General features: G+C 38.3%; 1 protein-coding gene across 5 annotated transcripts in view; it reads right to left on the bottom strand.

Moving 5' to 3' along the window:
• Positions 1–21,960, bottom strand: part of FGD4 (FYVE, RhoGEF and PH domain containing 4) — a 96,872-nt gene that overhangs the window by 67,454 nt on the left and 7,458 nt on the right. Inside the window, exon 1 of one of the 5 annotated variants that reach the window (XM_072400239.1) lies at positions 16,353–16,566. The exons of 1 other annotated variant lie outside the window; for it this stretch is intronic. In XM_072400239.1, the coding sequence (XP_072256340.1) occupies positions 16,353–16,476 (124 nt within the window). In that variant the 5' untranslated portion in view covers positions 16,477–16,566. Of the gene's footprint in view, positions 1–3,726; positions 3,878–3,976; positions 4,139–16,352; positions 16,567–21,960 lie in introns of those variants that run through there. 3 more of the 5 variants (XM_072400241.1, XM_072400246.1, XM_072400243.1) reach the window with 3 other exon arrangements.

The raw sequence follows: 21,960 nt of genomic DNA, 5'->3' as shown, positions 1-21,960 counted from the left end.
TTGTACATTGACGATAAGGTCCATTATTGTAAGGTTTACTAAGCAGTATTTTTCTGCTTGTATTTCTACATTATAAATCAGCTCTGCATACAGTTTTATAGGTTTATCATTATCAGTTCCAGAATAAGGCCCTTTGGCAATGACTTCAAGCAGTCTGAGCTGGCAATTGGTTTTGAACAGGGTATAAAAGCCAAAGAATAGCAATCTTACTGGTATTCAGCTGGATATATGAAATCAATGGGTCACCCATCCCAAAAGACTCCACATTAACTATGTTCTGGTGTGTGGACACTTAATATTTTATATCTGTCCTTTGTTGCATGCCCAATATAACACAGTGTTCTGCAGAAAGGGGTCCCCTGAAATTGTATTATTAGGACAATGAGCAGGAAGAGACGAGCCCCTTGTAACTTACAATGATGTATCACGGACATTCTACATTGCATGACCTGTGATCACCCCTTCTGCACCGCATGCATTTCATGCACGCTGTATATATAATACACTCATGTCATATCAGTCAATAGAATTGATACAGTACCTTCCTCTCCAGGGATTTATCAGGTGCCTAAAGGTTATTGGAATTTGATTAAATGTGAATTAAGTGGATGAGATACAGCCATATCTGGCTTAAATATGACAGTATGATGGATCTGCTAGTTAAGATTAAGCCTTTAATATAGAAAATCAGCACCAATATTATGGTAGCGGAAGTAGCCTACAGTGAACCTGAATTATATGAATCTGTTAAATATGATGAAATTGTGCAATGCATGCAAAGTGAACACATTTTCAATACTGAACTGTAATGGAAGCAAAGCTAAACATAAAGCTGAGCTCCAGGCAAATAACTTACTATATCGATGAAATGTATATATGGGAGCCATATAGGGGGGCCTGATCTTACACTGCTTCAGTTTTACTTTTACTTACAGGTCTCTAACCCACTCTCACCCTGTGACTGGATATTAAAAGGAGAAGTAGCACACTGATGAAATGTGTATGTCCATTACTCCTTGGTCTACTCCTATCAGCATGCACCTGGCACTGATAAGCTAATTATGGTGCTTCTCTGAGCTTTTATATACAGAAGCAGGTTGATAAGTAAAATCCACAGTGGAATGTGCAAATGGTAGTTCTTTAGGAACCAGTGTGGACAGCCAAGCAGCTGGCAAAGCAATTGCCAGGAGCTGTATGGGAACATCTGTCGCTTATGCAAGTCTAAACAAAGCCTCAGCCTAGGCAAAGCCACTTGACTAGTGCTCAAGGGTGATAAAAAGTGGGGCCTTTCTCATAAAAATATACTATTGCTGTATATAGGGACACACCAGAAAATTATCTATGCAGACTTGTTGTATTACTTATTAAATAGTGAATTTTTAAGAAAGCTGGTCTTATAATGGGCAAGTAACTGAGTTTCTTTAAGCTGCCAAAATGGAACAGCTATACTCCGTGTGCATGTTAGCAGGAGACTATAAATGGCTCTGATACTTACAAACATGACTTATCTCTGATCATAGTATGTTCCTCCATTTACTACTGTAATAAATCTGAAACTTCTAGTTTATACAAATGGGCCGGAGAAGAAGTCCAGACCTCTCAGGGAGGAGATGAGAAGCAGATCTTTAGATAAAAATCACAGATTTACCATCACACAGCCTGTTCACTGGGAGACAAAGTATACACATTCTGAAATGCAAACTTTGGGCAAACTAATCCAACAAATAAGTAAAACAAAATGTTTTATATTGGAGAGTGTAACAGGGATAAATGAAGCATCAAACGAATTTTACATAGGATCTCAAAAGTAAAAAAGATACTCTGCTGAAGGTGAAATGATCACCTATAAGAGGCTAACACGGACTTTTCACTGAGTACTAGGCAGGCAAAACAAATACACTGTCACACACATAGACCTACACACACCCAAAGTCTATAAATGTATAATTGCTCATGATAGATGTAGCACCTATGGATGAAGATTTGAACATCCATGGCAGAATGTGCATGGGTTTTTTTTTTAGACAATGTGTGCAAGTGGGCCCAAAGTCAGTGGACCCGTCTGCATTTTTAAACCCAATTACTGAACCTACAAGAAAGGGAGTTCAAATAACTTGTGTAATACTTGTGCAGCTGCAGGTCTTGGCCCTAGTTGGAGCTGGGGAATCAAGTGAGCGCTACCATCATCCAGTAATTGTGTACAAGCGTACCATCTGACATGTTCTGTAAAGATGTTTTGCTACTCAGATGAGTACGATTTATTGTGATTAAAGTAATTGTAAACAACAACCTTTTTTGACCTTTTAACCCAAGAGGAAACATTAAAATACCTTCTGAAGTCTTGCAGAAACCCTGCAAACCAATTATTTGGAAGTCTATGCAATTACCTTGGTGATCAGTAGGAAAAAGCCAGCCTTTAAGGTGGTGAGCAGAATGACCCTCTTACAGATAGCTAGACAAATAACTGGTGACATGCCTTTGTGTCTACTATGTAATCTTGGCCACAAAACTATTCAGAGACCACTACAAGGGAGATCAATTAGTCAAAGATCTCACCTCTGGAAGAACACAGGCTGTATCCTTAACCCATATTATTATTGCTGAAAGCTTCCTTAGTTGTGTAAACAAATCCTCCCAAATAGCTCTTTTACATACTTCTATTTCTTTCACTACTTACTTTACTTATTTGCCTGTGGTTAGGTGGTTGCTGTAGCCCCTTCTTGCTCCCCAGCTCAGAAGGTGGAGGTATAGACTCCATTAGACTGTCAGTTGTTGTGATACCGCATTAAAGGAAGCTGGGATACCACCTGACCACGCCGGCATGAACTTACCTGCTGTGCTCAAGGTGGGCAAAAACCAACAGGAAGCATATCATGCTCAAAGGTAGAACAGGTAGGATCAATAAGTATTTAGTGTGGTTTAAGGTCTTAAAGGAAACACAATCCTGATTGTGAGGGACAAAGCTGTGAAACTTCGAAAAGTGAAATATGTTTATACACATCAATAAGACCCTATCACCAGACTTATTTCAACAACAGTTTTCCTATAAGATTATGTGTGTATTCAACCCATATTATGTATATTTTATACATTGTGTAGAAATGTAAAGACCCCAAATACTGCTGCTAGGTGCTGCCATGTTGGATATACACTCCATAGTATTCCCATTTACTCCTCCTCCAGCAGCTACACAAAAGTATATGTAGGCAGGGCAGAGTAGATGGGCCATCATAGACCGTAATTAGACATTTCCAGAAGAGGAGAAAGCCGTAATGTGCTGAGGTTTTTTTTTTTTTTTTTGGAGAAGTCAAATTTTCTTCCAAGTTCAAGGGCACAATGCAGCAAGAAAAATATTAATGGAAAGGAAAACTCAGCAAGTGAGCTTTAAAAATACTAACCATTTTGAACTTTTTCCTTAGAGATAGGCTCTTTAACAACAACTAACTTTAAAAAAATCCTGGATAAATAAGAGCTCAAAGAGGCAAATGGCAAAAACATTTCAAAATAATCAAACATTAATAAAAGCAACACAACATTCTAATAATAACAACACTACAGTAAAACAAAGCACATTGTGACATTGGGTTCATAAAGGCCTGACCACACTAAAGACACTCAGAATGAAAAAAAGAAAATAGATGAGCACAGAGGAACTGGTGGGTGTAATGTAACTTCAATTAAAAGCTGACATGAATTATTGAAAACAGATAAACTTGTGGTACTCACACCCCCCCATGTGCTGCTCGTCTTCGTGTGGACCTACATTTCTGCAGGCCACACTGCCAGGGTCTCCGCCACCCACCCAAAAAAATGATTCAGAAACCAGCGTTTCTTACAGAGGCTCTGCTGCTTAGAGTCACTTTAAGGCAGCTGTATAGGAAATGCTGTATATTTTGTAAAGCTGTGAACAATTTGTAACCACAGGAAACATGCAATAGTATTTCAAAACGAGGAGGAAATTGTCCCTCGGACTTACTCACTGGATTGTTTCAAGTCCACTACCTTTCCAGTTTCCTTGCAGTTCATCCACCGTTCATTGTTTGGAGGTGAATGCAGGAGCCAAGGTTTCATAGAAAACAGAAAGGACCAGAATGTCCACTTCCCTTTCTTGGTCAGTTTTTGCTGCACAAACAATATTTAAAACAAAAAAAAAATTAAGGAAACAAAATTTTGTTCAACACTTAAAGAAGACTTTCAGAAAAGCATCCAAGAAGGAAAAAAATAGATAGTTGCTGTCTTTTTGATGCCTGGTAAAACAATACAGCATGCCCTTCAAAAAAAAAAACCTCCTCCACTTTGTACTAAATAAAGATTCACACTCAGTGATGCCTTCTGCTTTATTTTTGGAAAGTCAGTTGACATTTTTATTCTGGGTTAAATGATGGCCAGGTTCATTCAATACACTTCCTGTGAGCCCAGGCTTTCATTGACATTGTGGTGCACCATCCTGCTCGCCTGACATTACAATATGAATAGAGTGAGTAAAGCTGACACATCACTGTGCACTGCCATTTAAAAAAAAAACCTTCTGGTTGTCTACAGCGTTATTATTTGTTGAGTCACTGGAACCAGAATGTGGAAGACAAAGTAAAGTAAAATCCAGCCCCAGTCGAAATGTAAATTTTTTCATATTGGATAGATTTGGGAAGAGTTCAAACCCTTCCAGGCATTTACTTCTCCCAGAGTCCTTATTTGGGAGATTATTAACTGACAATTTTAGAGGCCAGCTTCAAAGCTTTAGCAGCAAAGAATGCATAGAATGATTTTGGATAGCTGGCATTATTGCATAGGAAAAGTTGAACAAGGACTGGTCGTGTTTGGGTAACACAATGTTACTTTACCTCATTAAAGTGTATATATAGCCAAAGCTTTGGCAGTTGTAGGATTGGATAGGATAAAATCCTTGTATCCCCAGCAGGACATAATAATAAAAAGTGGCAGTCATAAGAGATATACGTTGGCTAAATCCAAGTTTTCAATCATAGAACAGAAGATGCAAAGCAAAGTGCCCCGCTGTACTGTATTGTGATAACTCATGTTGATCTGAGAATTGTTTGTCATTTGAAAACCCCAGAACTTTAACTTGTGAGTTGGATCTCAGCCCATCAAAAACCTGTGTGATTTCATAATGTACTCCACAGAACAAAGCTGCCTTTCATTTCTGCCAACATCCCTACCTTTAAATGTGTTTTTTTAAAATCTGGGTCTCCAACTTCCTCAGTACTGTTTTGATAGGTAGACCTAAAAGGGAACCAGTAATGATGGAAAACATAGGCTACTGCTAGTGGCCTATTCTGACGGTCATCCTATGGCTGTGATATTCATCGAGTTATTGACCCCGGAGAAATATACATATCAAGACAACTAAACGTTCTCTACAAATAAAAATGTGTTTAAAGGCAAACATCATAATGTCCCATGGGGGACACAGTCCGCAATAAAAACTGGGCTTGAGTTCTAACTGATCTTCACGTTATCCAAAACCAGAAATAAAATATGTTTTAAATTGATACACAAAAAAAATACTCAGTCCTAATACCATTCTCTTCATTTTTTATAAGACCTCAGAACATACAATGTTTCCATATAAACTTGTGATGATCAGAAAATACTTAATAAATACACAGTGACATTGGGACTGGTATATGTAACAAGGATCAAAGCATCCTGCACTTGTTCTTCCACAGAATGCTGCCCGCACTTCCTAATTTATCTAAGTGACAGGAAATTTTCTCAGAGCTGGAAAATTTCAACTTATCATAGAAGAAAAAGGCCTCTTGCTTTCCTGAAAGGGCCCTTTTGTAAGTAAATCTTTTGGCGAGCTTTGACTCAAGCCGAAGCACATGCCTGCAGCAGCATGATATAATCTTTAAATCTGAATTGATTTAGCATTAACCATAAGAGGACCAAAGTGGCTCAAAAAAGGATTCCCTTCTTTACCTACAAAAAAGGTTCAACCATAAAACAGCCCCTCCACCAAGAATGATATCTCATCCCTCCATGAAAATACACCTTCTGGCTTTATGTGGCAATCTCGCACAAATTTATTTTAAATTAAAGCTCCAGCAGGAGCACTGCACAATGTCCGGGGAAGTTATGTAGACTGCATATTATAGGATTACATAAAGAGGTGCAATATCATTTAGAACCCGATGAAAAACCTGATGAATCTGATATTTAGCATGTTTGGTATTGATAGTGCTGACAAAATATTAACCAGAGGTCAACTTGGGGGTCCCGGATATGAAAATTTGTTGGTTTGCTAATTCCAACACCCAGAATCATTTTGGTTCAGGTCCATGCTACTTTAAGATCATTGAGTATCAGCGGGTATTGGGGCCCGCTAAAGGTGGGAACACACAATGTCTGTTTTAGGCAGGGAAACACTAGGTATGTTTGCCTGTAGCGAGGAACTGTTTTCCTATAACTGCATTGGGGCTATGGTATGGTCAGTTAAAGTGGCAAAAATAATTAAAATGGGAGTAAAATGGGTGAACGTTAAAGTGTATTTCCTCCCTAGCTTTTTTTTCAGTTTGGGATAAAGTGGGGAAATGTTAGAACCTCTAATTTTTCACCACTCTATGTGTCCCCATTGGGCAATTTTTTTCTCACTTCCTGTCAGTGTTACAACATATCACCAAGCAAAAAAGAAAAGAAGTCTTCATGACTGTACTTTTAAGTAGTGCAAGCAATGGATAAAATCATTCTCAGATTAATACAACTGTCTTTGTCATCCAGATATTATTTTACTTTATATGACAGAGGCAGTAGTGACATATTTGTGTCCCATCCTATTTCTACAATGTATTCATATTTTTGGCTGACACGGTGGCTCAGAGGTTAGCACTATGGCCTTTGCAGCAATGGGTCCCAGGTTTGAATCTTGGTCAGGGCACTATCTACTGGAGTTTGCATGGGTTTCCTCCAGGTACTCCGTTTCCTACCACATTCCAAAAACATGGAGTTAGATTATTTGGCTTCCCCCAATTTGCCCTTAGAGTGTGGTAATGATATATGACTATGGTCGGGACATTAGATTGTGAGCTCCTTCAAAGGATAGCTAGTGACATGACCATGGACTTTGTAAAGCGCTGCAAGTAAATAAAAAATATAAATTCAAGTGAACTTTCAAGACACCTTCTCATGCAATTACATTTTCCAACATTTTGAGTAATATAATTTATTTAACTATAAAAAAAAAGAAGACATTCTGCATTTTTTGACAAATATACAAACAAATGTTTCCAGACCCAATGTCAATACACTTTGCGGAATCTGCTTCCTGAGGAGTTTTGAGACTGGTTTAAAAATCCCATTGATATGTCTCATCGAATAAAACCATTGAAAAAAGCACACACCACCTGCCATAATGTTTTGGTATAATTCTCCTGTCGGAGTAAAAGGGGCAGCGCTTGTGTCCACCGGTGGCCCTGCAATTTATATTATTTTGTTGTAACCCTGTCAACCAAAGTGATTTGCTTCTGCATTTCCAAATTAATAAATGTTTTTATATCCAATATGTTCAAGATGCTGAAGGGTTTCTACATCATCCGTTAATAATGTGTCATCCAATGCAGGGTCATTGGTGGAGAGACTCGGTCAGAAAATCTCATTACCAAGGCCCCAGACAGTGCAGGGAAGGAAAACCAAGTTTTAGTTACACTTTAGGTAGCTTACAACAGCTTACAAGTCCATTAAGTTACTTTATTTGGTGCTTGCAGAGTTAAATGAAACCAAAGTCGCACAATGAAGGATGCCTAGCAAATGTGAAATATATAAAACCATACAAATGTAATTTGGAGCTTTCTAGCTCATGTCTGGTTCTCTTTGGAGTTCAGCTCAGCCTTGAGACTGGAAATTGCTGCTGCTCCTACCCAGGTTTCACAACCGTGTAGCTTTTCCGTCAGAGCAGCTTCCATACTACAAAATAGGGATTTGAGAACCCCTGAAATTACCCAGCACTGTACAGTAAATGTTTTTTTCTGGTTTTGCTGAGTTTCACTTATTTCTACACTTCACTTCCTGTTAACAGTCTGAATGCTGTGAAATGTACAGAATGCTCTGTGATTGTTATTAACATGAAGAGGGTTCGGCGTGATCTCTTATGTAATACAAACAGACGATTATTGCACAGTACAATGTAGCCGACAGATTGTGGAAGTGCTACTCTATCATAACCCATGGACTGGGCAATAGGGATAACAATCAAAAGGATTAAAGTAGAACACCGTCCTCATTTTATGCCTCATTAACAATTGTATCCTTTTTAACAATCCCAATATCAACAGACAGGTACTCTTTAAGTGTGTGCATTGCGAGGGTTGGTGTTTATACTCCAACAGGTTTATATTTTGTTTATTCATTGGGGTTAAAAAATATAAAAAATGCTGCAATACTTGACCTTAATCCACAAATTTCACCCACACTACCTATTTTTGCTACAAGATGTCCTCTGGGTTAAATCATACCCAGCATCACAACCTGGAAACCTGAAGACTCTTCATGATGTCTTCATTTCACAGCACATAATCACATCAGCATCTCCCTCTGTCTCAATAGGGACCACCAAAATCAGAGAAGGTGAGAAAGAAATTGAGTCAATAGATTCTGAGGAGTCACAGTACCAAACGGAGTTCACAGTACTGAAAAGAAAAGAATTGCTGAAAAAACATGCCAAGTCCTTTGAGGAATGAGGAAGGTAGGTCTAATGTAGGTAGATCAAGGCTGGTGGCAAGTTCTGGCAGGGTGCTACACATAGCTTTCTGAAAACTGTAAAGCACCCTACCTCAGTACTCCCCCCAAGGGCCTTTAGTTCTGATGAAAGCAGATGACAGACTCTTGGGAGGAGTTAGGCAAGTTTAAAAATGTCCCCTTAAATTCAATAAAAGCCCAGCGTCAAGGAAAGTCATGCTGGGAAGAAAATTGCTAGGCGACACTGGATGTCCTTCAGCCAGGAAACCAGAAGAGCTCTGACTTGCTGCAGCTTCTAATGATTAGTAGTATGCCATTTCAGCACATAAGTAGAGCCTTTACTGTACAAGACTAAAGCTAAGGCTGGAGATCTGCTTTAAGGACAGAGGCCGGGGTATATGGAAGGAGACTGTTTAAACTGTTCTGAAACTCCTGTACACAGAAAACGTGAGCAAAGTCAAAAGAACAAAAATGTTAATAAAATCTGAGTGTGATTAAAAATAAATGGGGATAAGAATACGCATCAAACACATGACAGGCTATAAAAGTAGACAGTGTAGCTTTAAAAACTCTGCTGCATTGCGGTGATTTATTCGATTGCTTGTGTGCCATTAAGAAAGGCGCTGGGTCAGTGTTCCCTCAATCCTCTGAGCCTGTGTGACCCACATGACAATTCCGGGAGCTCCTGGTCATCCCATTCATCTGTCAGAGTAAATTAGAAGAAGGAAGGATGAGTAAGTAAAAATAAGATTCCTTTTCTGCAGGCGTCTTGGTGAGCTCAGTGTGAGAAGCAGACAGCTATGGCTGCCATAGGTTCTGGGGGCAAAAAACTATTGTCTAGGGGGGCTACCGCCTCATATTCTTCTTTATTAGAGACTTAAAGATAGCACATCTACGCTACGCTGACCCCGGCTTTTATTATTAAGCTAGAGATGAAAAATCAATATATATGAATTAATGTCAAAAGGAATTATCTCTGGAGAGCAGTCAATGATCTCTGAATCATTGTACATTAGAAAAAATGGTTCAAATTTCTTTAAATCTGTACTTAAAGGGAGAATACACTGTATTTTCAGTGATAATATATTTTGAGTCATTACTACAGGGCTTGAATTAAAGTTTTTTTGAAGCAGTAGACTATGAATATTAATAAGGCAGAATTAATGCAGCTCTGTAATTAATAAATACATCAACAGATTATTATATTTTAAATGCAGTGCTGGGCATTAGACCGATGACATCTAGTGGTGGAAAAAGATACTGCATGGAAGACCTCTGGAATAAAACTGAATATTGCAGCAAAAACTGGTTTTATTAATATTTGATTCTTTAATTTTTTTTATCCCTACTTGCTAAGTGAAAATATTTTGTTTTAGCGAATTTTGACATACAATATAAGCCAGGAGGGGGTGGGAGGATGAAATTGGGCTTTCAATCTGAAGATATGTGCTGTTTCAGTAGAGAACCAAAGCAGGTAAGAATCAGCTACAATTGCAGTTATCATACATGCCATTTAACTAATTGTGTATATATGGATTTGTGTTTTTAACCAATAAAGAGTTTTAGAAAAGCAAATGCCTTAGATGTGTGAAGCCGCAAGTTAAAAATATTACAAAGCTACAAATCTACCAGTTATAATGTAAATAACTAAAACAAAACAAAATAAAAGAGACAAAAAAGACTGGCTTCCTGCATCATTATACACTGGAAATGTTTAATAAGAAAAATTATTAAATTTGCAGAAAAGCGGAGACCTCAGTGAGTTGGGTATGAAGTCTGGCGCCTTAACTTTATGACCCCCTGTGGCCTAAACAGATTTTCCTAATGTACATAGAAGATCGCACACTAATTAAAAATCCAAAAATAGCTGTCAGTGTGATTAACTGCAGAGAACAACTACAGGAAATGTGCAACACATTAAACTAGTTTGTAATATTGAATTATACAGTGTGATAGGCATGGAATAAATCCACTGTAATACTGACACCTGCTGGTAAAAAATGAGAACTGCTTCTGTAGACTATAGAACAAACATCTAATATATTGCAGTGTACCAGCTATCAAATGTATTGGATGTATTTGTTTGTTTGTTTTTTTACATGCTTTTTTTCCCCCTGATGATCCAGTCAGTAAAATACCTCATCGTCTCAATATCAAGGGGAGCATGTGTTTTGTAGGTCACAGATACCGGAGAACAATGTAAAAGAGGAGTACAGTGAGTAAACTGGAAACTATCAACAAGCAACTGGTGAGCTGGCATGTTTTGAACCCACTGAATACACACAGTATTGTAAAAAAGTAAGCACACTTTTACAGAAATTGTTGCTTTTTTCCCCCCTACTTTTCAACAGGCAAAAAATCAGATCTTCATTTAAACACATTAAGACTACATAAAAAACTGATATTTTTGCAAGTATGACACAAAATTGACATGGTGTTTTAATTCTCATACTCTAAGCTAACAGAAATGCAGATTTAATGTGAAAAAAGTATCACCCCTACATTTGTTACAACTTCAAATCCATGACATTAAATTAAGGAGTTCCAGATGAGGTGCCCGTCATATGCACCTCCCTGGAGATAATACAATGGAACCAATCATATTTAAAACTCCATCATCATGACCAATCAAAACTGCTAAAGACCAAAATCTTATAGCCTCTATAAACACACTGCAGGATACTTAGGTAACTATTGTCACAGTTAGTGCCAAAGTCGATTAATTTGCATTTGGAAAGAGAATGCACCAATTTAAAATTCATCAGAGGCCACGTAAAAGATTTTGCAATCCAAGTAGAACAATGAAGCAATGCTAAAGTTTGTCTTTTACCATAAAGGCAAAGGTGTAGGAAATATTAAACTTTCTGTGATATGGACAGATAAATCTAAGATAAAGATCCTTGGCCAGGGTATAGGCAAACATTTCTGGCAATTTTTCAGAACAACCTTTTACCAATTGTGAATCGTAGTGGTGAAAAGGTTATTGGCTGGGGTTACTTTAACATTTCAGGGCATAGACAACCTACAGTAATTATGTTGGCTATGAGTTCTGCAATACAGTGTGCTTAATGAGAATGAAGGGTCCAAAAGTTGGTTATATATTTAAACATTTTGCAATTGAAGACAATTTTGTTGTCAGAGTGGTAGGCAGTCCTTGATGCCTTCAAAGTTGATTTTGTGCAAAAGCATCTTCTGTGGCCAAGGCTACAATTTTTCCATTATACTTATATTCATATTTAAATACATCCATAATTGGAAAGGCAAATTATCAGTGTGGTTTTTATATCACCAAGTATACTACCTCTACCTGTAGGCACTGTTTGGAAAGGGATCCAACATTTGCCTGTTCAAATTTACTAAAAATAAATCAACAATATTCATGTGATGTAGTTAAAAAGTTTTACACTTTACAGCCGGGTATAGATGTTGACAAGTCATGCAGGTCAAAATGATATCTACAAAATGCATTTTTATGCATTAAAATTAATCTGTTTAACTGCAGGAACATGGAGAAATGAGAATAGCTCCTTATTACGTGCTCTCAGTCACACACGCATGTACAGACAGCCTAAGGGCAAAACAACGCTTTTGTTTATTTTCACAAATGAATTTTACTGCAAACATTTCTAAGGGTTACACAGACATTTGATGCCTGCTGTGTCTATAGGCACTAAAACTTTGAACAGGTATCAGGAGAAAGCTGATGATACAAGGCATTTATAACCGCTTCAGTAGTTCTGCTTGTACACAATAGAATCGGATGTAGTGCAAGACAGTACAAGCTGCCCATGGGCAGAGCTGAGTGTATCCAGTAAATTATTCATGATGGATTTCACATCATAGTAATACATAGTTATGACTTTGCAGTTGCCAGTAGAAACCACAGCAATAGATGAGCTATCGGACATGTCCTAAAGTGTTAGACAGAAGTGACAGGATCCTTTAAACTATATCTGAACTCAAGTAATAAACACGTTTTATGTCAGCAACTACATCGATAAAGCTGTGTTCTTGTTATGGCCTGTACACTTATATGAACAATTTGGTATCTTTATTTGAAGCTTTCATTTGTTTTCACAGTTTAGATCTCCTCCAGAAATGTTTGCAATTTATTTTGTGAACTGCCACTTCCTGTAGTCAGTAAAGACCTTACACCAGTTTGAAATCAGAGCACTTCTAACAATGTACCTGCAACCACATGATGACCATTTCATCCACTGGCTAATAAAAATAAAGACAGACACCAGATGTCAGATTTTCCTGGTCAATGGCTGCTGTTTTCCTGGAGACCGTATTGTACAGAAGAACACTGAATGCAAAAAGTTTCAAGTAATGTGTGTCACAGTAAAGAAAGTAGAGAACAGGGAGAAGTAAAAGCCATTGCCAGAATCCTAGCCCTTTCCCACAGTTCACTTAAAACAAAAACCAAAGTTTTGCCTGGGGTATGTCTTTAAACATGTAACAAATAAAACAAAAATATATTATATATAGCAGTTCATCGGATACATCGGATACATTTGTTTCAATCTAATGTACTTGACCATACATTCATGTGATTTCCATCAATATTTACCAACACATCCAATCAGAAGCTTGAAAAGCTGTCTTTGTGATTAGCTACTAAATTCTCATTTGTTTTATTTGGTTGGAAATCAGTAAAATCTGCTGTACTATCTCCAAATATTCAGATTGCCCCTGGTTTTCTTGAATTGATATGTCTATTCTGTGTGACATTGGTATTAGGATGTAGAAAGTCAGAGCCAAGGTGATATGTAAATATGGACTTTATCGCCTGATTAATAAATGACTATGTGCCTTATCTATGCACCTCCTTCACTACCTGATTATGAAATCTCTATAATAAAAGCCACGTTCACAGCTGGTTATATTGTGGAGGACTCTTGAGACACAGACATTCCAATATAACCCTACAATACAAGAAAAGTAAAAGTGTTTGAATTCCTGGATGGGAACCTTAGATACATACAATACATTACTCACTAGAATTCCTAAAATACAGCTAGAATCACATTTTTTTACATAATCTTCACCCAGCTGCAAAATGAACTCACACATCCACAGTCAAAGTTATGGGCAAGAATTTGGTGCCATCATGGACAAACTCCACTTTAGCCACCCACCATAGAAGAGAAAATGGAAGCCACCCCCAGTAAAGGCCCTATGAGAGCTGGCACTGCTGGCAGAGGGGAGGGCAACATGACATCACTCCAAAAATTGTGGATCAGATTCTGGGAAAGTAGTGTAGACAATGCATGAACAACCGGACATCATTATAAAGTAAAATATCTGTGGACCTGAATAATGCTGTAAAAAAACAGGGTCCAGACCATTGTGGATTTTTTTGTCTTCTTCAGTGGATGAATAGGGAGGTGGGGGAGTGCCGAGTTGGGGGTGACTTTTCCCCAAAATTAGCAAAAGTATAGCTATAATTGTTGCCCATTAACAAGACTGTATGCAATCCTACATAAATGGAGCTGACGGGTCCTTAGAAGGTCACAAGAAAGTTGGTTTCATGCTTTGACGATTTTTCAGTCAGTGCTCAACCCAGAATTTTTTTAAGCCAGGTGGGAAGAAATTGTAGGTGGGTGGCAGCCCCTGTATTGTGACCAAACTCTTTGGTAACCACCCAAAATTAGCTGGGTGGGTGCTGAAAAGTGCCGGGTGGTGCGCCCAGCTAAAAGTGCCTGGGGAGAACCCGGTCAGTGTTTAGCCTGATACAGTGCAATGCAAACAACTTCCTGCCGGGGTCTGTTAAAAATTCAATAGCACCCAAAAATGAGTTTCAGAAGAATTTTCAATTGTCTACCACTACCAAAAGGACAGGAGAGCAATCCCTTTACTGGGCATGAAACATAGAAAATGAAAGGGGAGAGTCTGCCATTAGAAAATATAAGGCAAGCTTGTACCACTCTCTAAAAGCCAAACTGAATATTTTAAACAGACAAAAAATGAAATTAAAATAATGAAGGGAAATAAATTGTCTCTCACTGCTAACATCATGAAGGTTTAATTTGTAGTTTTATTACCGAGCACAGAACAATCTGATGAGATCCAAATTAATTACATTTCTGCACTTTGTCATCCATGGTAATAGGAAAGATAAAGTGTATGTGTTCACATTCTTTAAATGAATCAATTTAAATTATTGCTTGAATTGTTTAAAAAGAAAAGTTATAAGAATGTTTCCAATGAGAAACAGTTATATTTTGTTATGTTTTGCCCAACCAAATTTCCAGTTTGATTCACCTAAATGCACTCCAAGTGCAACAACAAAGCCTGTCCCCAGCCAGTATGCGGCAGAGAAGGCCTCTTGATGTGTGGAAGCAGTGGTCTCCCTGCAGAAGTCTGCCATGCTGCCTGATGAATCACATTTTTAAAATTACATTTAGGAAAGCTGGCTACGGAATGCTAAAAGTTCCATACAGTTGGTGATATATTGCTACAGTTTTCTATGGTAATCCAACTTGAGAAATGTTTTTTTCCTTTACTTCACACCCACTGGTTGTGATAAAAAAAACAGATCCTACATTGTTGCAGGTTTTGTTGGCCTCTGCCACATAAGGCTGGTAACATTTGCAAACTTAGCAAGACAAAAAATTATTGGTACTAGAGGTTATTTTGAGATATTCATACATTTCAGTCCCATTCATTCTCATACATTCTCCCCAGCCCCTTTTAGCCGGGCGCACCACCCAGCACTTTTCAGTAACCACACGCTGCTTTTGGGTGGTTACTGATAAGTTGGGTCACAATATAGAGGCTGCACCTGCCTACAGCTTATTCTCACATTATACATTTTCCAATACTAATTACAAGTGCCTGTCTGACTGGATAAAAATTAATGTTTCTGGGCAAGCCCTCATTTATAGTTGTTAAGTTATGCTTTACCATGGCAGATTTACTGGAAAGCTAGGTTCATGCACCACTAAATGTACTTCTGAAAGGTACAGAAATATTTGTGAAGGTCTAATAAATAAATAAACTTAAAATTGAACTCTGTCCTCTCATGGAAACTTTAGCTGGATTTTATTTGCACCAACAATAAAACAGAAGACAATAATAAATCTGTATCTAATCAGCAGGGATGGTGGCAAGTTGCATCTGTTTGATGATTATTGTACTAAAGTGCTGAAAGTGATTGAATTTGCTGTTACATTTATGTTGCTGTGTATTGCCATCATTATTAACATAAGGAATAAGCATTATAAAAAAACAGCCACAGACATGCACATCGAGTCCAATCTATCCAGATTTATTTTTTTACATTTTGGATAGAGTGAGAAGGTGCCTGTCAATAATTTACTGCTATGTATGGATCAGTCCCCCTCATTTTTTGTTCCATTGACAACAATTTCACCACACAGGAACAAATATTATTTTCATCAGTAGAGTAGAGAAAGGCTAGAAAATGTAATGGACTTATGGAAAGAACTAAAAACCTATCTAATTATATTCTAATCATTCAAAGCCAAAACCCAATTCTTTTTAAGTCTTCTTTAAATATCTGTGCATATTTGGAGGGTGCTTATATTTAGACTTTAGATAAAATAAGCTACGTGGTAACATCTGATTATTTATACATACAGAGAATTCCTTGCATTAGATCTATGTGGTAAGACTAGAAGTTAAAATGAAATCACCTGATTTGTCACAATGACAGGACGAGCCACCTTGGCACTGTGTACACGTCTCCTTCAGGTACAAGACTTCATCCAGGTTTTCCCATTCGAACACTGAGCATGGCACAGGGTCACCTTCCTCCATGGCACAACCTAACAGGGGTGCTCAGGAAGATTAATCTGTGCTAGTAATTACCATCATTACAAACTGGACAAAAGCATTCCTTATGACACAGCTCAGTACGTGTGCAACACAGGAGACTGTGCCCTTTGCAAACCGTCCAACACAGGCCCATACCTGCCGTCGTGCCAAGGGAACACCCAGGGAGGGAACATTAATTCAAAATATTATTTTTATCCCACAATTATCAGTGAACACTATAGACTACTTCCTCCTAGAACCTTGTGTAATTTTAGGAAAAACTACACTGCTGGAAAAAAAAAATAAAGATATGCTGAAATCACAATTAGATCACAATGACTGAAATAGTTAAACATTTTTATTGATGTAGCCAATTGAGATTAAATTACGTAAGGTCAGTCAATGGAAACCAAGATCATTAACCTGCTGGATTAAAAAGAAAACTCTGAAAGTAAAAAAATGAAATCACAGGTTAATCAAACATGTATGAATTTTATTAGAACAACTCATGATGTCCTTAGCAGTGTGTATGGCCCCACATACCTGTATACACTCCCAACAACACATCTAGCCATGTTTCTGATGGGACATCGAAAGGTGGGCTGGGGGTATCTACTTGGATCTACTTGGATCTACTTGGATCCAGACCTGGATCAGGGCATCGGAGAGCTCTTGGAGTTTGTGGTGCTCATTGGAGTTGGTGCACACTGTCTTAGAGGGTCTCTTCTGAATTCAGGTTTGGAGAATGTGGAAGACCATAAATGGCATCAATTCTTTCATCATCCAGGAACCGCCTACAGACAGTGACCACATGAGGCTGGCATTGTTCTGCACCAGGAGGAACTCAGGCCCCAGTGTAATTTCTAACATAAGTCTTTATCCCAGACCTTGCAACAGTCTTAGTATCATTAGCTGTGACTGATGTGGTGTGCAGCTTCCAAGAATACATCCTCCCAGACCATAACTGCCCAAACCGGTCACGATGGATGATGTTGCTGGAAGCATCACATTCACCACATCTTTCACAATGCTCCATGTGAACCTGCTCTATATGAAGAGAACAGGGTGCCAATGGTGAATCTACCAATTCTGGTGTTCCTCGGCAAATGCCAATCAAGCTGCACGGTACCGGGCTATGAGCAGAGGAATAAAGCCTCTCTGCCTGTTAGGTTAATTCTTATTTCAGGTAAGTGCAGGAAATGATGTGAATCTCTCTAACAAAGGCACAGACATAAACAAAACACTTTAGGGAAGTGTTAGAAATGACAATATTTTTATTATTGTCTTCCAGTGACAACCACTTAAACCCATCACATAGTATTGCCTCACTGGACATGGCCGTAAAAGGATAACAAGTGAAATTCAAGTACTACTTTGCTAAAATTTAAACACCAAGTCAAATTCAGGTACTGTACTATTATTCAAATTTAAGAAAATGACACTAAATGATGTATTAAGAAATACATTGCTGCAAAAAGTTTTAATATCTGCCTAGAGTTCAGCTGTAAGTGTTCTGGGTTACCCAAAATGAGAAGATAATATGAGGTAGGTCAGCCTAAGGATCAGGTCTGAATTGCAGGTCAGGAGAACACTTTTTTGTTGTTAAAAGCCCCAACTGGAGAACTGTCAGGCACCTGCCAGGTTTCTGGTGCCAATATACTGACAGCGGGGGTTTAACATACAATAGATATGATGCTACTAATACTAGCTATGTGAGCAATCCAAATAATTATATATGATCATATCTAATTGCTTAAAATAACAGCTCTTCAAAAACCGAAATAATAGTGCCACAAAAACAATCACCAAAATATAAATGAGAAACACGGAGCAGACAATCCATTAAAGCATATTATAAAAAAACAAACAAATATAAATACATTGGTACAAACTAATCACTAAAATATCATATAAGCTTTTATATGTCAATAATAAAAAAAAAATCCACACACCTATGAAATCCCTGTAATAGGGTGACAACTCTCTGCTCCTGTCCCCTCTTTGTCCTCCTCTGTAGTCACCCTGGCATCTGGGCTTCTATTGGAGACAACAAGATGCCACACTACAGGCATGAACCACTGCTGTCACCATCAGAAAACCTGTCCTGCGCGGGACTGGGTGCATGTAGACAGGAAGTGTCCCCAAGAAAATGTCTCAGTTATTTACAGAACTGCTTTGGGCAATTTGTTCATTTATTTTTATCCTTAATTTAGCAAATTGAAACTAACCCAGAAAAATGCATTAAGCAGATATATTTCAAAAGATTTCCATCCATTTTTTGCCAAAATAATGAAATCAGAATCCAGAGATAATTGATTACTTTCAAAGGAAAAAAAACTTTCTTCAAAGCAAAGAAACAATGTTTACAAAATCTCTGCCTACTTTTACATTATATTCTTCAATTTTTTTTAAAGAAAACGTAGTAAAAAAATGAATGCCTAATAAAATAACAAAGGAAGTGTTTTCTGCAATATTCCCCTGCAGTCATTATTCTGTCATTAGATGACCAGCATGATTTAACCCATTTCCTCTGTGGGCCATCCTGCCCACCCCAGCCTGAGACTGGAATGGAAAGAAAAGCAATGTTGTGCTGTGCTCATGACTAAAGTGGGCAAGGCAGAGGAACCCATGAACTGCACCTTCTCCAACCTAACCCAACTTCCCCATTAAATACACAATACCACCTGTTGCATTAAATTGGCCATAGCAGCTCATTTTATTAACATTGTATATATTAACATAGCTTTATATATATACACCAACATATGAAAAAACATTAAACAACAACTTTCATGACAGCCTCCTTTTCACCCTGCCATTGTTATCTTTTTAGGTCCATGAAACAATTCCTCCCCTCCTAATCCTTTTACCAAGTACCTCCGCTCATTAACCAGGCCCCCAGCCGCTATCCCACCACCTCGCGGACAAATAGCGGATAACCCCTTTTAACAACTAGCCCCCACGACAACCAAGTGTTGTGCAGGACCACCACTACCGAAACAAAGCCCATCCCCTGATAGACCCTACCCCCTTTGTTCCCTTTTTTCCCGAACCTTAACCCCTTCATGGACCTAACAAAACCCGCCCCGCTGCTATGACAAAAAGCCCAAGCATTACTAAAAACAAGAGGGAGGGAGGGTGGGAGTTGCTCGCTCCCAAAATTATTGCTTCTCCCCTCCCTTCGTGTTTACTTTAAAACCCTTGTCCAACTCTCCTCCCTGCACCAATAACCCCCCAATCCCAACCATCCAATTTTCCCACATAATTTTTTTTTTTTTTTTTAATTTTCCGGCCCTCTTTTTTTTTTTTGAACACTTAACCACTGCATTTCCTGCCTTGCCTTCCTACCCTGTCATACGACCCTTCACCTAAATAGCTCCAGGCCAACTTTTCTCTGTTGCTCTGCACTCTCCCTATAGACATGCTTCTTGCCATTGCTTGAATTGGCTGGCTCCTTGTACAGGTAGTCCCTGGGTTAAGGACATCCAACACAAGGACGACTCCTAGATACGAACAGGGACCCCCTGCTTGTTTGTGTGCAGACAGAGGCTTGATGGGGAGGGGGGGAGGGGGGCTAGGGTTTACATGACTTGCAGAAAAAATCTTTTGCTGTTCTAAAACCTCTTGTAACTCTTTAATGACCAAGAAGTTATTGAACCTCTAGGCTCCATAATTTTTTTTTATTTTTTTTTTTGCTTTGATTGTGATTTACTCACAGTGATGATTTTTTTACAGTAACTGACACCATGCTGTCTAATAATATGTTGAGACAAACATCTGTCCTAATTGAATTTATTAAAATAATGTACCTGTTCTGACTTACAAATTCAACTTAAGAACAAACAAGCACTTTTATACACTGCTAAATACAAAGGAGGCCCCAATAAATTAAGTGGAACTTGCTTTTTACAAGATTTGATTTCATATTTTTATTAGCTAACTCAATCAATTTATTTTAGCCGTTACACAAGGTAATGTGCTACACAATGAAAGACCAGGACTTCATGGGCTGGAAGAATTTGCTTATTAAATGATGCATGTCCGACCAGTAAAACCCAGGTTATCCAGGCAAACTGGTTTTGGACAGCAGCTTCTAGTTCTGATGTCAAATTCTGGGCACTTGCCCAACTTAATAAAGTAAATGGTACAATAATGAACTAAAGGCACTTGCAGCTTTGTGCTGGTGATTATTATGGAAGAATGGATTTTTTTAAAACCATGATTGTATAAGACATTTTATCCTAACGCTTTAGGGCTGTTATTCAAGACAAAACAATTGTAAACAATGGTTGCTTTCAAAGGGAAACCCCAGACAGAAGTATAAATTCACCGTAGAATAACCTACAGAATGTGGGAAACACCAACATCATAACGCCAACAGTATGTGGACACTTCCCCAGAGTTCTCCCTTCAGAAGGGTTTGGTAAAAAAAAGTCTACAAAGACATGTTAGATTTCCAGATTTATGGCAACAGTTTGGGGAATAATATTTTCTGTTCCACCATGACCCTGCCAGTGCACAAAGCCAGTATTATATATAGTTTTATGTGAAGAAACTGAACCATGCAGATCACTTTGCCCCACTTTCCTCCCTTGTCCCTCTTTTTGGTCTGATATATATATATATATATAAAACACCAAAACACCATCTTCCTCCTTCTTCTCCCTTGCTTTCCAATCTTTAGCCATCTTGATTGGCCAGGTTAGGCATGTGCAGCTCAGTGAAACTTGACAGATAGGACGATGATCAGGCAGGGACATAGCCTGTCCCATGCTGCTATAAAGCCCTGCCTGATGCCAAATTTTTAAAGTGGAACTTTAGCTTAACTTTGATTATCAAAAGTGTTTTAAAAATGTTCATCCAGTTTCATACTTACCAATCATAAGTTGGCGGGACTGTGCTTGCACCCCCTGCTGATGACAATGAGTACTGAATCACCTACAGTCAAATCAAATAAAATTGAAAGTATTGAGCGGAGTCAATGTACACAAAATATGTTGCTGCTGCCTAACACATACAACTTCAAGGAGCTACAATGCCTCTCTCTACATCTGGAGGAATCCTGACAAGAACCGGCATGCAGCACAATTTTGCTTGAACGACAGACTTCTATTAACTAGTTATGAACGGTTGTTGTTTGAGTTTATGGTTGGGGTTTCTTAGCACAGAAGTCCAAGTTATATACCTGTGGATAAATCCTCATACAAGACATTTCGTATAACGCTCCCTCTTGTGTCTTCTTGTCAGATAAAAATACAGAATACACAAGGAATGGGGGTGCCAGAGCTGATTGCTCCATGGAAGTTTTGGTGAGCAATAAAATCATGACTATTCCCATCATTGTAGTACCCTGTTTCCCCGATTATAAGGCACTCTCTTATATTTTTTGAAATGCCAAAATATGCCCTGGGTCTTATTTTCAGGGGATGTCTTATTTTTCCATGAAGAAGACTACAGTACACATTTATTGTTGAAAGTCACTCATGA

Source organism: Pyxicephalus adspersus, chromosome 2 (assembly GCF_032062135.1).
Source record: "Pyxicephalus adspersus chromosome 2, UCB_Pads_2.0, whole genome shotgun sequence".
In the NCBI taxonomy this organism is placed as follows: domain Eukaryota; kingdom Metazoa; phylum Chordata; class Amphibia; order Anura; family Pyxicephalidae; genus Pyxicephalus; species Pyxicephalus adspersus.
The sequence above is the reverse complement of the archived record's forward strand: the minus strand, read 5'-3'. Positions and strand labels throughout refer to the sequence as shown.